This window comes from Diaphorina citri, unplaced genomic scaffold, assembly GCF_000475195.1.
Source record: "Diaphorina citri unplaced genomic scaffold, Diaci psyllid genome assembly version 1.1 scaffold83, whole genome shotgun sequence".
Classification (NCBI taxonomy): Eukaryota; Metazoa; Arthropoda; class Insecta; order Hemiptera; family Psyllidae; genus Diaphorina; species Diaphorina citri.
The window spans coordinates 549,113-565,199 of NW_007377520.1; the positions used below are offsets into that span (position 1 = coordinate 549,113).

At 39.9% G+C, this 16,087-nt stretch overlaps 1 protein-coding gene across 9 annotated transcripts in view; it reads right to left on the reverse strand.

The window, feature by feature from the left end:
* The window catches only part of LOC113473335 (calcium-transporting ATPase type 2C member 1-like), a 39,365-nt gene that overhangs the window by 12,010 nt on the left and 11,268 nt on the right, over positions 1-16,087 (reverse strand). For 5 of the 9 annotated variants that reach the window (XM_026833010.1, XM_026833015.1, XM_026833016.1 and 2 more), the window contains exon 3: positions 1,995-2,189. In XM_026833010.1, coding sequence (XP_026688811.1) covers positions 1,995-2,189 — 195 coding nt within the window. Of the gene's footprint in view, positions 1-1,994; positions 2,190-2,472; positions 2,668-9,643; positions 10,003-11,828; positions 11,970-16,087 lie in introns of those variants that run through there. The other 4 variants (XM_026833030.1, XM_026833025.1, XM_026833029.1 and 1 more) reach the window with 4 other exon arrangements.

A 16,087-nucleotide genomic window follows, 5' to 3' on the forward strand; every position in this document is an offset into this window, starting at 1 on the left:
GTTAAACAGGGAGTAGACCAGCTTAGTCTGGCTGGGGGACATTAAACAGGGAGTAGACCAGCTTAGTCTGGCTGGGGGGGCATTAGCATTAAACAGGGAGGTTACTGCAAAGAGAGAAAAAAAAAGCCTCATACTTATTAGGTGATTTTAATTCATTCAGGGCCTTCTTATTTCACGAATCACTCTGCGAAAAACGTCGTACCGTTTGACAATACCTTTTCTGGGCGTGGAGTAAAAAGTGGGGAGTGGAAAGGGCAAAGTCCTTCGTGGAACAGACGACTAGACCCCAAAACCAAATTTACTGTTCAATTTGGGGCCGATGAAAAAAATCCATAATCAAAAGATATTGGCGATTTTTTGTAACCAACATTAGCGTCCCGCTAAAGAGGTTAGTCAACGGGACACTAATTTTGGTTGCAAAAACTCACTCGCTAATGTTGTCTATCTGTGAGCCTAATTTGTGCTTTTGATAATCGCGAAATCCGCGAACATAATCGCGAAATCCGCGAACATAATCGCCAAATCCGCGAACAAAATTGCGAAATCCGCGAACATAAACGCGCGCGAACATAATCGCCAAATCCGCGAACAAAATCGCGAAATCCGCGAACATAATCGCGAAATCCGCGAACATAATCGAGAAATCCGCGAACATAATCGCCAAATCCGCGAACAAAATCGCGAAATCCGCGAACATAATCGCGAAATCCGCGAACATAATCGAGAAATCCGAACTTAATCGCGAAATCCGCGAACATAATCGCGAAATCCGCGAACATAATCGCGAAATCCGCGAACATAATCGCGAAATCCGATAATCGCCGAAATCCGCGAACATAATCGCGAAATCCGCGAACATAATTGCGAAATCCGCGAACATAATCGCGAAATCCGCGAACATGAAAAAAAAAAACATAAAGGAGAAAGAGAGGAAGACAAAGAAATAGAGAAATGGATAGATAGGGAAGGAGTGAGAGAGAGAGAGAGAGAATGAGGAAAAAAGCAAGCGAGAGAGGGGTAAAGTGTAAGAGAAAGAGAGAGATAGACGGACGGACGGAGTGTGTGTGTGAGAGAGAGAGAGCTATATCCTGCGTATTGATTGCTATTATGGTCGGGGTATAAAGTGTAGGTACCTACCTCCCAGACGGTGGATAGACAAAGACAGAGAATATGGATAGACAAAGACAGAAAAAAAACGTATTACCATAGGATCGAATTACCTATCGATAGAACAACAGGCACTTTTCTTAGTGGTATTTATCGAGTATCGATAGTTAATTGAATTGATAAGAGGTAGATATAGCGGGACAGCTGTCAAAATCATGGCCTTATTGGAGCGGGAAAAACAAGCAAATAGCGCGTACACCCAATTCAAGATAGATCGTCTGCATTGCACCAGTGGCTCGTCAAGTTAACCAACGTTGCGTGTGGATGGTACCCGAATGGGTGGCCATGTGAGCAATTGCGTACTTCAAAACTAATTACTAGTTATCTCTTGGAACTTTTTTTTTAAGTTTTGATAACCGGGCCAACTGAGCGGTAAACATTACTGGACAACTATTTTACACCTTATTTGAAAAGAAAGCGATGGAATTAACAGTTAACGGTAGGTAAGTAAAAGATAAGTAGGTATTTAAATATCACCTTACTATCACCATTTCTTTACTCTTTAAAGATTTTTTTGGGTGAGTGTGGAAGCGGCTTTATTTGAATAAACGAAGTGAGTTTGAAGTTTTGAACTCGACCATTTTGCTTGCATTCAGTTTATCTCAAGAATATTTTTTTAAAGAGGTTTGACAGAGGGAACTGTAACTGCTAAGGTCTTATCGTCCCAAAATCGAAGAGAGAAGGAAGACAGGATAGGCGAAAACCAGCCGTTCCGAGAACGAACATTATCCCTTCCGGATAAAATCCGCCCCGGGCGGGAATCGGACCGAAAATTTTGTTGAAAAAGGAAAACAATAAAAAAAAAGTAAAAATACGCTTTTTCTCACCTGTTCAATGTATTTTCTCCACAACGGATCCTCTTCTTTCACACAGAACTCGTTGTAGCCTATCAGCTGACGTCTTAGTTCGGCCTCTTTCCACCAGAGGCCGCTACGACAGTCAACTCGGAGGCGGGCCGCTACTTCTTCCGCCCCCATGAGCGAGGCCTCGTTCGTTGTGAGCCACATTTCTTCTTTTGAGGCCTGCGAACAGAGAGAGGGGAGGGGTTTTAATGTTAGTTTTTCTGTTTGTAAAGTTGAAAAACATTGTTAAAAGGTGAATAGGGGGGCATTACTTTCTTAGCATAGCAGTACGTATAAGGAAAGCAGTATAAATGAGATAATTTCTATTCTTTGAGAGAAGGAAGACAGGATAGGCGAAAACCAGCCGTTCCGAGAACGAACATTATCCCTTCAGGATAAAATCCGCCCCGGGCGGGACCGAAAAAGGAACAATAAAAAAAAGTAAAAATACGCTTTTTCTCACCTGTTCAATGTATTTTCTCCACAACGGGTCCTCTTCTTTCACGCAGAACTCGTTGTAGCCTATCAGCTGTCGTCTTAGTTCGGCCTCTTTCCACCAGAGGCCGCTACGACAGTCAACGCGGAGGCGGGCCGCTACTTCTTCCGCCCCCATGAGCGAGGCCTCGTTCGTCGTGAGCCACATTTCTTCTTTGGAGGCCTGCGAACAGAGAGAGGGGGGGTTTTTATGTTAGTTTTTCTGTTTGTAAAGTTGAAAAACATTGTTAAAAGGTAAATAAATAGGGGGGCATTTCTTTCTTAGCATAGCAGTACATATAAGGAAAGCAGTATAAATGAGATAATTTCTATTCTTTTGAGGCCTGTGAGAGGGAGAGGGGAGGGCTCGTGAATTTAAGATGGATGGTCAGGACCTCAAAATGAGGGCAAGGACCCCAAGAGGTTTGATAGAGAGAATTGGAAAAACAGAGGTAATATCGTCCGGAAATCAAAGAGGAAACAAGGACAGGATAGGAGAAAGACAACCGTTCCGAGAACGAATGTTATCCCTTTAGGATAAAGTTCTGGTAAAAAAAAAAAAAAAAACTTAGACCTCAGATTGTTCGGTCAATTATAAAATTGTCACTTTTTTGCAGGACTAGGACAAACCAACAACAACCTGGCATTTGAGAAGGAATATCCCGTACGTAACAGCAAGATGAATGTCAACCTCAAGCTAGATGTGAGTGAAGACGGCCATATGAGTGTCAACAAAGCCCCACCTCAACCCTGTATTGAACTGAATGAAGCCAGAAGCAGCATAGATGATTACGATACATTTGAACATATACTGGAAGTGACATCACATCATGATGCTGTCATGGCCTTCTACTATACAGATGAAAATTGAACATATACTGGAAGTGACATCACATCATGATGCTGTCATGGCGTTCTACTATACAGATGAAAATAATGCCGTAAGTATATTGGAATTTGGCCTTTCGCACTGTCGTCTTGTACCTATTGAACTAGTCTTGTTGCGTTAAGAACTAAAAAATTGTGTTTGATAGATGAAAATAATGCCGTAAGTATATTGGAACTTGGCCTTTCGCACTGTCGTCTTGTACCTATTGAACTAGTCTTGTTGCGTTAAGAACTAAAAAATTGTGTTTGCCTTGTAAGAGCTAGGTCTTGGGTTCAATTATTTGCCCGGAGATAACTTTATCTGATCTGTCTGGCTGAGGGACTATAAACAGAGAGTATAGATGAAAATAATGCCGTAAGTATATTGGAACTTGGCCTTTCGCACTGTCGTCTTGTACCTATTGAACTAGTCTTGTTGCGTTAAGAATTAAAAAAATGTGTTTGCCTTGTAAGAGCTAGGTCTTGGGTTCAATTATTTGCCCGGAGATAACTTTATCTGATACACCGAGCCTGAAGGTAAGGTTCGTGTTCCTCTCCCATTCTGTCCTCCTTCTCTGTTTTCAACACTATAAAACCTTAGCAGTTACAGTTCCTTCTATCAAACCTCTTTTTTTTTTCTTTTTTTTTGGAGACTCTACTAAGACCCTCGATTCTTCCAGTGAGATCTTCAATTTTATGAAATTCAAGGATAAATAATTACGTAATATTGGAACTATTTCTGGCAAAAACAAATTAAAAACGTTGAAATTGCATACTTCATATCTTGGTCAACTCATTCTGCAAAGATGAAGAAAGGAAAGTTGTATTCCTTTCGGAATCGGATTCCGTATTTCTATGATGTAGCATTTCAACAAAGCGTAATTTAAAAATAAATGGCGGATGTATAGAGAAATTTTCTAGGCCTAAAATACATATTAAATACTATATCATATTGCAATAGGAAAAGAGGCTACGAGGCTAAATGATAATTATACGAATCTAGACTAAAATGACCGGGGCCACAAATTGAAATTAATAGAAGTGGGTAAAGTAATTTGATTAGTTTTAGTATTGGGAGTAAGATTAACGAATCAGATTGCTCAATCTAATAGAGCTATAGGTGCTGGGTCAACACGAGAACACCAGAAAGTAACCCGTTGAAATATTGGCAATCGAAAAACGAGTACAATTTTTTTTTTAGTTTTAGTATTGGGAGTAAGATTAACGAATCAGATTGCTCAATCCAATAGAGCTAATTTCTCAAAGCGAGGCCCCGAGCACAAAGAGTCAGGAAAGAAATTGGTTCAATTATTTGCCCGGAGATAACTTTATCTGATCTGTCTGGCTGAGGGACTATAAACAGAGAGTAGATCAGCGTCTAGCTAGGGGCCTATAAACAGGGAGAAGACTAGCCCAAATTTCCTCACGCTATATCAATAGCGAAGGTTGAGTGCGAAGGGCATCCCACTCGGAAAATTTTGTCTAGCCAAAACCAGTTGACCTCAAAGCGATCACTCTAAAGCTGATTGAGAGGCCGACCCCATCTGAACATGGGAAAAGGCGAAGAAGAAGAAGAGGAGAAGAAGATAACTTTATCTGATACACCGAGCCTGAAGGTAAGGTTCGTGTTCCTCTTCTATCCTGTCTTCCTTCTCTCTTTGTTTTCGACACGATAAAACCATAGCAGTTACAGAACCCTCTATCAAACCTCTTGCCAAAACCAGTTGGCCTCAAAGCGATCACTCTAAAGCTGATTGAGAGGCCGACCCCATCTGAACATGGGAAAAGGCGAAGAAGAAGAGAAGAAGATAACTTTATCTGATACACCGAGCCTGAAGGTAAGGTTCGTGTTCCTCTTCTATCCTGTCCTCCTTCTCTGTTTTCAACACTATAAAACTTTAGCAGTTACAGTTCCCTCTATCAAACCTCTTTTTTTTTATCCACTTAGGTAAGTAATATTTGTGTCCCATTTCACGTCATTGATTCAAGGAGTCCACCGATTTTCACGTTTTAGCCAATAGTCCAATTTCACGAAGTACGTTTTAATTTAACCAATAGGAAAGTTACACGAAGCACGTTTTTAACCAATGAGATGGCTTTGTTTAAATCCACTTAAGTAATATTTGTGTCCCATTTCACGTCATTGATTCAAGGAGTCCATCGATTTTCACGTTTTAACCAATAGTCCAATTACACGGAGTACGTTTTAACCAATAGGAAAGTTATACGAAGCACGTTTTTAACCAATGAGATGGCTTTGTTCCAGATGAACGTGACGGAAATATTTGACGTGACGGAGAAAGGAGATCTGCCCGCTCCCTCTTCTGCCACCCTAAATATATATCCTCATAACACCTAGTGCCAAAGTTACTGTCACTACTATTGGGAGACCTTCTGGAATAGCTGCCACTGCCAGACTGAAACCAAAACAACACACAATATCAGATTGGATGGCCAATATATATCCTCATAACATCTAGTGCCAAAGTTACTGTCACTACTATTGGGAGACCTTCTGGAATAGCTGCCACTGTCAGACTGAAAAATCAAGAAAACGAGGGACTTTTCAGTCTTATCCCAGAAGGATAAAAGGGGCTATTCTTTCTTCATGTAATCCAGAACGAATACAGAGAAAAAAGAGTTAGGTAGAATGCAAAAGAAGTTTAGGCCGCACGCAATAAAGGCGTCTTTATGAGGCCGAAGAAGACTGGACCACCGAGTATTGTGAACAAGAAGGTAAGTGGGTAACTTTGGGTCGAGGCAATCAGGCAGTATACGAGTGCCCAACGTTTAGAGATGGGGATCGATCTCCGATTTAATCGAAACGAATACAGAGAAAAAAGGGTTAGGTAGAATGCAAAAGAAGTTTAGGTCACACGCAATAAAGGCGTCTTTATGAGGCCGATTATACAGATAGAATACAGATATAGAAGGGTTAGGTAGCATGCAAAACTCACCTGACACCAATGGTGAACATATCCAGGACCGGAACGAATACAGAGAAAAAAGGGTTAGGTAGAATGCAAAAGAAGTTTAGGTCACACGCAATAAAGGCGTCTTTATGAGGCCGATTATACATATAGAATACAGATATAGAAGGGTTAGGTAGCATGCAAAACTCACCTGACACCAATGGTGAACATATCCAGAACCGGGCGACCTTGAAACCAGCCCAACAACATGATAAGCCCGATTATACAGAAGGAATAGAGAGAGAGCTGTGTGCCAAGTATGTCCATCGACTTCTGGAGGGGGGTCTTTGGTGCTTCCTCTGCCTGCATCATTTTGAACACCTCGCCAAACTCGGACTTTTCGCCCGTGTTTACCACCACACCCTGAGGGGAGAAATCACGTGATATTACAAATAATTTTGAATTGCATAAAAAAAGAAAGAAAAATAATAACTGTCTCAGATTCATTAAAAATTGTTTATTTTGACATGTTTCTAGAAAAAAACAAGTGACATTTTGTCATATTTTTCAGTGCCATATTTTGGCAAAATAAGTGCGATATTCTGACCGTGTTTACCACCACACCCTGAGGGGAGAAATCACGTGATATTACAAATAATTTTGAATTGCATAAAAAAAGAAAGAAAAATAATAACAACTGTCTCAGATTCATTATTTATATTGATTACGTTTATTTTTACATGTTTCTAGAAAAAAAAAACAAGTGACATTTTGTCATATTTTTTTAGTGCCATATTTTGGCAAAATAAGTGCGATATTCTGATGGTTTTAGTTACCAGAATCAGTTACTACTTCTCCATTTTATCTAAGCTTTTATTATTATGTTAAGGCGGTCCTTTGTGTGCCGCGTCCATTTTAATTTAGGACTATTGCACTGATCATCTAAGCTAAGAGAAGGATTCAAACCTTTTCTATGAGTATACTTCTCCATTTTATCTAAGCTTTTATTATTATGTTAAGGCGGTCCTTTGTGTGCCGCGTCCATTTTAATTTAGGACTATTGCACTGTTCATCTAAGCCAAGAGAAGGATTCAAACCTTTTCTATGAGTCGTTCTTTATAATTTATCATAGAAGTGTAATCTTCAGGATGGTTCAACTGGGCCTTTGCAAAGATCACACCCCGGACTTCGTTCTCGGAACGGCTGGCTTTCTCCTATCCTGTCTTCTTCCTCTCTTCGATTACGATTACACCTCAGTTGTTAAAGTTCCTTCTGTTAAACCTTGAATAGTTGGCTTACCTTTCCATTACCACAGCGCACCAGTGTTCCCATGAAAGCAATGTTCCTCATGGAGGTATGTCCGTTGGTTTTCAACATGGGCGATGTTACCTTGGTAGCGGGTTCGGTTTCGCCTGTGAAACTGCTTTCGTCGATCGCCAGATCGATGCCCTGGGAAGGACAGAAAATTTTAATAATAGTGCTTATTTTTACTGCTCGCATAGGACTGAAAATTCCCTTTACTCCAGCAGTAGGCTACTAATCAGTTGTTAAAGTTCCTTCTGTCAAACCTTGAATAGTTGGCTTACCTTTCCATTACCACAGCGCACCAGTGTTCCCATGAAAGCAATATTCCTCATGGAGGTATGTCCGTTGGTTTTCAACATGGGCGATGTGACCTTGGTAGCGGGTTCGGTTTCGCCTGTGAAACTGCTTTCATCGATCGCCAGATCGATGCCCTGGGAAGGACGGAAAATTTTTGTGAAAAATAAAGTTAGAAACACACTTAACATCACGTCACGTGTGCTCATTGGGAGTCAGAAAGATGTAGTTCAAGGTTTCCCATAATATTGTATGTGATTTCGTTCAGGACAGCTACACTACTATCACGTCACGTGAGCTCATGTGACGTGAGGGCAATTTCTGGCTAGGAATTAAATCGATTATTCAACTTCCCCTTTGGTCCTCTTTTCTCATCTGTTTCTATTCTATTAATACGATTTTCTATGTGTTTTAATTGAAGAGAAGGTTGACAATTTAAAGTCCTATCCCTTTCCAACCTTTTAATCCTCTTCCTTATACAATGCTGCAGTGAGCACCAAAGTTGTGACATAATAACACAAGGAAACAGCATTTACATTTACCTAATGAATTTGATTTTTTAAAGAGGGTTTGATAGGGGGAACTGTAACTGTCAGCAACTGTAACTGAGATCTTTAGTTTTATTTAGTCTGCCTTTTGTAAGCACTAGGTCGCGAGTTCGATTCCCGCCCGTGGCGAACTTTATAACAGATAAGGTTCGTTCTCGGAACGGCTGGCTTTCTCCTATCCTGTTTTCCTTTTCTCTTCGATTTCGGGACGATAAGACCTCAAGTAGCAGTTACAATTCCCTCTATCAAAAAAAAAAACGTATTACCATAGGATCGAATTACCTATCGATAGAACAACAGGCACTTTTCTTAGTGGTATTTATCGAGTATCGATAGTTGTTATAAAAAAAAAAAAAAAAAAAAACAAACAAACAAACAAACAAACAAACAAACAAACAAAAATAAAAATGAACTGTTACTTAGTACCTACCTATAAGTATTAATTTTTAGCAGAAAATAGAACACATAAGCAGAGCACCATGAATAAGGACATCAATAAGGTAAGTATAAGTAAGTGTAACACTTTTCTTTCTCTACCAACCCCAAATCATCCAATCTGCTCCAGCACTTTCCTCTACTTTCACCATACCTATCTCTGACTTTCTCATTCTCTCTGCCAGGTACACAGACTTCACAGGGTAGGTAACAAATTACAGATAGACTTTACTATAGGTTACCAAGCTTTTCCATTTGTCTAGCCAGCCTAGTTAGCTTAGTTGGTAGTGTGTCTGCCTTGTAAGCACTAGGCCACGGGTTTGATTCCCGCCCGGGGCAGATTTTATCCTGATGGGATAATGTTCGTTCTCGGAACGGCTGGCTTCCTCCTATCCTGTCTTCCTTTTCTCTTTGCTTTCGGGACAATAAGACCATAGCAGTTACAGTTCCCTCTGTCAAACCTCTTTTAAAAAAAAATCCATTTGTCTATGTATACTACAGTTAGTACCTACTTCTTCTTCCTTCTCTACCAGCCTCAGACCATTTCAAACTACTCTGGGATTTTCTCTCCTAAAGCTCTACAAGTCTAAAGTTTACTTTCACCGTAGGTACCTCTGATTCTCTCATAGTCTCTGCCAAGTTCACAAGTTGACGACCATTTCAAACTACTCTGGGATTTTCTCTCCTAAAGCTCTACAAGTCTAAAGTTTACTTTCACCGTAGGTACCTCTGATTCTCTCATCAAGTCTCTGCCAAGTTCACAAGTTGACAAATATGTCTAGAATTCACTATATCTTACCGAGCTTTTCCGCTTGTCTACATACACAACATTTTCATCATCCAGCACAGAATCAATGCTAACTTTAGTTAACTTTTCGTACTTTGTGTTCATACCCACAAAAAGTCCCCTCTCTTGAGTTGCTGAGTTTCCTAGAAAGTGCACAAAAGAAACCTGAAGAAACTACGAACTTTTACTTTCTAAACCGGGCCAACTGAGCGGTAAACATTACTGGACAACTATTTTACACCTTATTTGAAAAGAAAGCGATGGAATTAACAGTTAACGGTAAGTAAAAGATAAGTATTTAAATATCACCTTACTATCACCATTTCTTTACTCTTTAAAGAAAAGATTTTTAACACCACCCGTCACTCATTTTCTACCGTCACACTTTTGTTTATCAAATTTTTGTACTTGTAAACAAAAAACACCTGACTCGATAATTTCCAGGTTGGGCAATCAAAGAAAAGAAAATGTTACTAGAAATCGATAAAATTTTCGTCGCGTGTAAGTGAAACGTAAAGTGCGCCTCGCTAAAAAAAATCACGTAGAAAATAGGTAGGCAGAGTAGGGTTTTTTTAGGTAGGTACCTAACTACTTTCTACGTGATTTTTTTTTTTTTTTTTTTTTTTTTTTAGGGGGGGGGGTGTTTTTTTTTTCTTCGTGTTTTTTTTTTTTTTTTTTTTTTTTTCAGAGGGTAGAGTTTGGGTGTACTGTAGGGACAGGCTGAGTAAAGAGGGATACAGGGTATTTTAACTGGTCTTATCATCCCGAAAGCGAAGAGAGAAGGAAGACAGGAGAAAGCACGCCGTTCCGAGAACGAGGCCTGGAAAAAAATCGAACCTGCGACCTAGCGCTTACAAGTCAAGCGTGCTACCCTCCAAGGTAACTAGTCTGGTAGCAAACATTTCATTATGGTTTCACTGATCTTTCACTGGTAATGCCGCCACTGGTCGCTACTCAATTAATAGCTAGGTACCTACTCACTAGTCCTCACGAGGCTGAGTGCACCCGAAAAAACTTCGACCCCACCGGGAATCGAACCCGGGACTTCGGAGGTTGCCAAAATGAATGAAAAATATATGGGTAGGTATCATAAATGCCAACCTGGAGAGTACAGGAATAATGATAATAATAATAGATTAATAATATAATAGATTTATTGATTACTTTCTTCTTACAACAATCTTTTCATGTTTCACTAAGTACCTACAATCTACATGTAGGTAGTACTTTTCGGGAACATTAATTGCTATTAAGTATAGGTATTTCTTCTTTTTTCTTTCTATTGTAGGAATTTCTTCTTATGATTTAAATTTCATTGTTAATCATAAGATACTTTTTGACTTCTTTTTTCATTTTCTTTTTGTTTTCTAATTCTAGTAAGACCTTGTTTAGACTGCGAGAGAAAAGGGACTTTTCAGTCTGCCAGAATGCAGTATAAAGAACGAGGTATACCTATTCTATTCTATTCTATTCTAGTCTATTCTATTCTATCCCATACCTCCACAACCCATTGGGATGAGACTGGATTGTACTGAATTGGGGAGTGACTCAAATGTGATGTCAACAGATGGGCTACGTTTCTTCTACTCCTAAAAACAACGAAAACAGGTGCAAAATACAGAATAGAAATGGAGATGAAATGGGAAGAATAATTTAGTGTACCTACGCAATGGGTAGGTAGGTAGTAGGTACTATGGAGGTAGGTAGGTACCTAATATAGGCTATAGGTATACGGTAAATATACCTTGTGTTCATAAAGTCCCAGGCCACCCTTTTAACTTTTTTTACTGTTCACCCTTCGAAGTTGAAATTTTGGATGCAGCCCTCGATTATGGATAAAGAATTTGGGGAGGTACTCGAAATTTTGGAGGGCTACTCAAAATTTTGGAGGGCCCCAGGGAGACCAGCTTTAAAATCTAGCTAGAAGAGAAAGGGGGGGGGGGCAAGAATCAAGAATCTAAACAGTGAGCTAGGGTATGGTGAAAGGACGGCAGTGGAATAATAGTGCTTATTTTATATTGCTCGCATAGGACTGAAAAGTCCCTTTACTCCAGCAGTAGGCTACTACTATTATTGTGGTCAAATTCTCAAATTATATTGAGGATAAAATTCCATACCTCGGCTGGGATTGAACCCTCGCCCTCCTGTTTACCAGTCGAGCGCCTTGACCACTACACCACCGAGGCAGGTACCTTACCTGAGTTTCTTGTTTCCCGGACACAAAACTGGAAGAAGTCTTCGTCTTCACTTGAACTAGCATTCTGTTTTAGCACCTTTATCCTCTGATAACTGACGAAAAAACTATAAAATTCTAGCACGATAGAACACAGACCTAGGTACTCGTAAAAACCAACAGAACTATAGACCTAGCTACTCCATGGTAAGTATTATTACGCTTTTTTTACTCACGAAAATACCCAAATACCGTACGTGGTTTCACAGATTTCACTACTGAAAACTGAAAAGAAAAAGACACGTAGGTAGAGGCTTCCTATCTGCTGGTTTCCTCCAAATCACACTAACGTAGGGTTACCTACCTACCTAGCTACCTACTCTGATACCGTTCTGATGTCTACTCAACTGTTAAAAACAGATATTGCAACATACATAGGTAGGTATTTTCCCTCTATCATAATTTTCGACCTTTTAAAGTTACTTTTTCCGAGTTTTGACCTCAGATTCGGATTTTTCACAACTTTTTACGTAGGAATCGACCTTTTATTGATAGTATTTTTCCAATTGCAACTCTTCCATTGAGTATGAGAAAGACAGAGAATATTACGTACCTACCCTCATTTAAATGAAGATAGGAAATAGAATTTATATCTAGGGTGTCTCCCTCCTCTCTCTCTTTTTCTGTCTGTATGTTCCTCTAGCTCTCTCCTCGTTTTATCTCTATCTCTCTCTCTCTCCCTCCTTCTCTCTCTCTCTCTCTCTCCTCGTTTTATCTCTCTCTCTCTCCCTCCTTCTCTCTCTCTCCTCGTTTTATCTCTCCCTCTCTTCCTCCTTCTCTCTCTCTCCTCGTTTTATCTCTCTCTCTCCCTCCTTCTCTCTCTCTCTCTCCTCGTTTTATCTCTCTCTCTCCCTCCTTCTCTCTCTCTCTCTCCCCGTTTTATCGCTATCTCTTCCTTTCTTCTCACAATCTTCCCCCTTTCCCATCTATAGCAGACGCTTTTTGGGAGAGAAAGAGGCAGACGAAAAGAGAGAGAGGGAAGATATAGAGGGAGAGAGAGAGAGGGAAGATATAGAGGAACATACTTGATTAAAGGTAAATTCTATTGCTTTGACTTGATTAAAGGTACTAAGGCAGCGGCATATATTGGATTAAAGGTACTGAAGGTACATAAATTCTAGTGTTCTGATCTGTGATGGATAATTAACCTGTGTTTATGCATTGCACAGTTGTGAGATGTCAAAGCACTCGAATCATAGGTAATGTAATCATAATATACAAAGAATAATTAATACTCTGCATTAATTTTCACACTCATCAGCTCAGAGACTACTTGCGAACAACTTGTTTAGGATCGGGTCAGAAAAAGGTGGTGGTGGTGGTGGTGGTGGTGGTGGTGGTGGTGGTGGTGGTGGTGGTGGTGGTGGTGGTGTTGTTGTTGTTGTTGTTGTTGTTGTTGTTGTTGTTGTTGTTGTTGTTGTTGTTGTTGTTGTTGTTGTTATTCTTGTTATTTTTTGATACTGATTAGGATTGTTTAATGTTACCTACCTACTTGCATCTGTCATCATTATCAATTCATAGGTTTTATTTGGTTAGTTCATTAATCAATTTGGGTTCATCATTTGTTGATATATCAACTCATAGATTTTATTTGGTTATTCATTAATCAGTTTGGGTTCATCATTTTGTCATGAGTAGGTATTTCAATACGTATTTAGGTTGCATATCATTATGTCATATTTATGTTAGGTAGATTACATATCATAAGGTCATAATTAAGTAGGTATTTATGTTTGGTTGTTTACTGTTAATTACCTTGTGTCAATGATTCAATGATAAGCGCTCTGTTCAGTTGACAATAATAGAACGAAGCGAGCTCTCAGTTTTAACTCAACAATTTTTCTTTTTTTACTTAAATATGGGACTTACAGAATTTTTTCCTTTAACAGGTATGATGGATCATACCTCATACCTGTTAAAGTTTGGCCAGAAAGGGGCTTTTTTTTCGTAATCGCACATTCTTTGACTCCCTGCCGGGAACGGAAAAGTTTGGTTAGAAATTTCTGCCTTGACTGGGATTCGCACCCAGCACCTCCGGGTTCAAAGTAAATGCTCTTAACAACTCGGCCACAGAGGTGGGCTGATATTTACTAAATATTTATGTTGTAGGGAGGTAGGTACAGGTACGTAGATAGATATACAGGTATAGTGGAACAATATCCACTCTACAATGAAGGAATGACGAATGAAGCATATCACTAACTGCACTACGGTGTAGGTACCTACCTTGCAAGTAGGTACAATGTAGGTATTGTAACACTACCTATGTGTACCTAACTCGTAGGTATTGTAACACTACCCATTTTGTATTTTCTAGTATCCATTAGTAATCACTATTTGTGTTGTAAATTGGTCGCCTGGTATTGTTAGGAGAGTGATGTTGGTAGGTACTTACATATAAATATTCAATAGACCAGCCGTGGTTAATGGAGGAGTTGCAGTTGGGAAAATATTATTAATAAAAGGTAGATTCCTACGTAAAAAGTTGTAAACGAGACAAACTCTAAACTTGTGTAGTTTACGCACGAGTCGAAATCGTTTCGTAATAGATTTCATATTTTTATCTAAAAACCTGACATGGATGAGATGTGCATTTACTGATATCCTCCTATTATTAGGTATACAATGGAGGAGTTGCAATTGGGAAAATATTATTAATAAAAGGTCGACTCCTACGTAAAAAGTTGTGAAAAATCCAAATTTGAGGTCAAAACTCCGAAAAAGTAACTTTAAAAGGTCGAAAATTCAATTTTTAATTGCCGTTCTAATCAAAAAGTTCAAAGAGTTGTGACGTCAGATTTCACGTCAAAATGCGCAGAAACGCTTGCGCACAAACAAACGAAGCGGGAGTCATGAATTATGACGTCATCGCCTACGGAAGCGTATGCCGTGACGTCAAAGTTTACGATTTACCGGTATTTTTTAAATCGATTTATCTCGGGATCTAGAAGTCGCAGAAGAAAAAGAAAAATTCCGTTGGTCCTCATTTTTCCTGCTCTATGACTTTGAAACATCACCCAAGTAAGCGCAACTGATCTATTCAGTCTAGACTGGCCCTTGGCCTAGACTTTCCCAAAATGGGTATCAAATAGCTCAACATTTGGCAGGAAACCCAATGAGGAAACGGGCCCTGTCTAATCGGGGCTAGGGTGGCCCAAATTGGGTACCACTATACGTCCTCTTTTGGCAGGGAATGGACTTAATGAGAAAATGGAAGCTCCTTAAGGCCAGACACTCACGCTCCAACTGTAGTTTTTTTTTTAGAGGTTTGACAGAGGGAACTGTAACTGCTATGGTCTTATCGTCCTGAAATCGAAGAGAGAAGGGAGACAGGATAGGAGAAAGCCAGCCGTTCCGAGAACGAACATTATACCATCAGGATAAAATCCGTCCTGGGCCGGAATCGAACCCGCGGCCTAGCGCTTACAAGGCAGACGCGCTACCAACTAAGCTAACAAGGCTGGCCTCCAACTGTAGTTAAATTTTCCTTTCGGAATTTCCCCTTTTCTGAAGCTCGTTTCCCCTATGATTTAGTGCAAGTGTTCACACCCGCGGACGCACCTGCTCTCGCGGGCGCGGGGTTGGCGACCCCTGAAGTAGACACTTTCGTCCGTGCCTGGTTTGTAGCATGCCACAGGAATAGTTTAATGTGATATCCACCCTACTCCTATACCTATAGCAATCTATAGCATGCCATAGCATGACCTCACGGTGACAATGGCAGCATTATCTGCATGCAACACGTATTGTTACGAGTATTTTCATACCTTAGTACGGCAGACAGGTAAGTATTAATGTAAAAATTGTAAAATATTTTAAATTCGTTTACTTGTCTGTTTGTTTGACCACAACTTTGACTCGGATGGATTGTTCGATTTTGATGAAATCCTTTGCTTTCACTTTGTCCTTTATAACAACTTATTCACTAGGGCCATGTACAATGTGTATCCTTAAACCCAGTGGAATTACAATTACAAATTGTGTCTCTTCTCGCCCATCTGATGAGAGGCATACTACGGGATGGGCACGCTACGACACAGGCCACATGCGTCTAATGTGGCAGTTGTTCCATTGCTACGAAATAAAAACGGCGGTGGAACACTCATCTTTTTAATAAAAAATAAAAAAAATAAAAAAAAATCAGCACAACTAAGGACCCAATTGGACCTTTGGGACCCCTGGAGGGGCCTTTCTTCTGATTGGGTTTTAGCCTGCATTCGGCG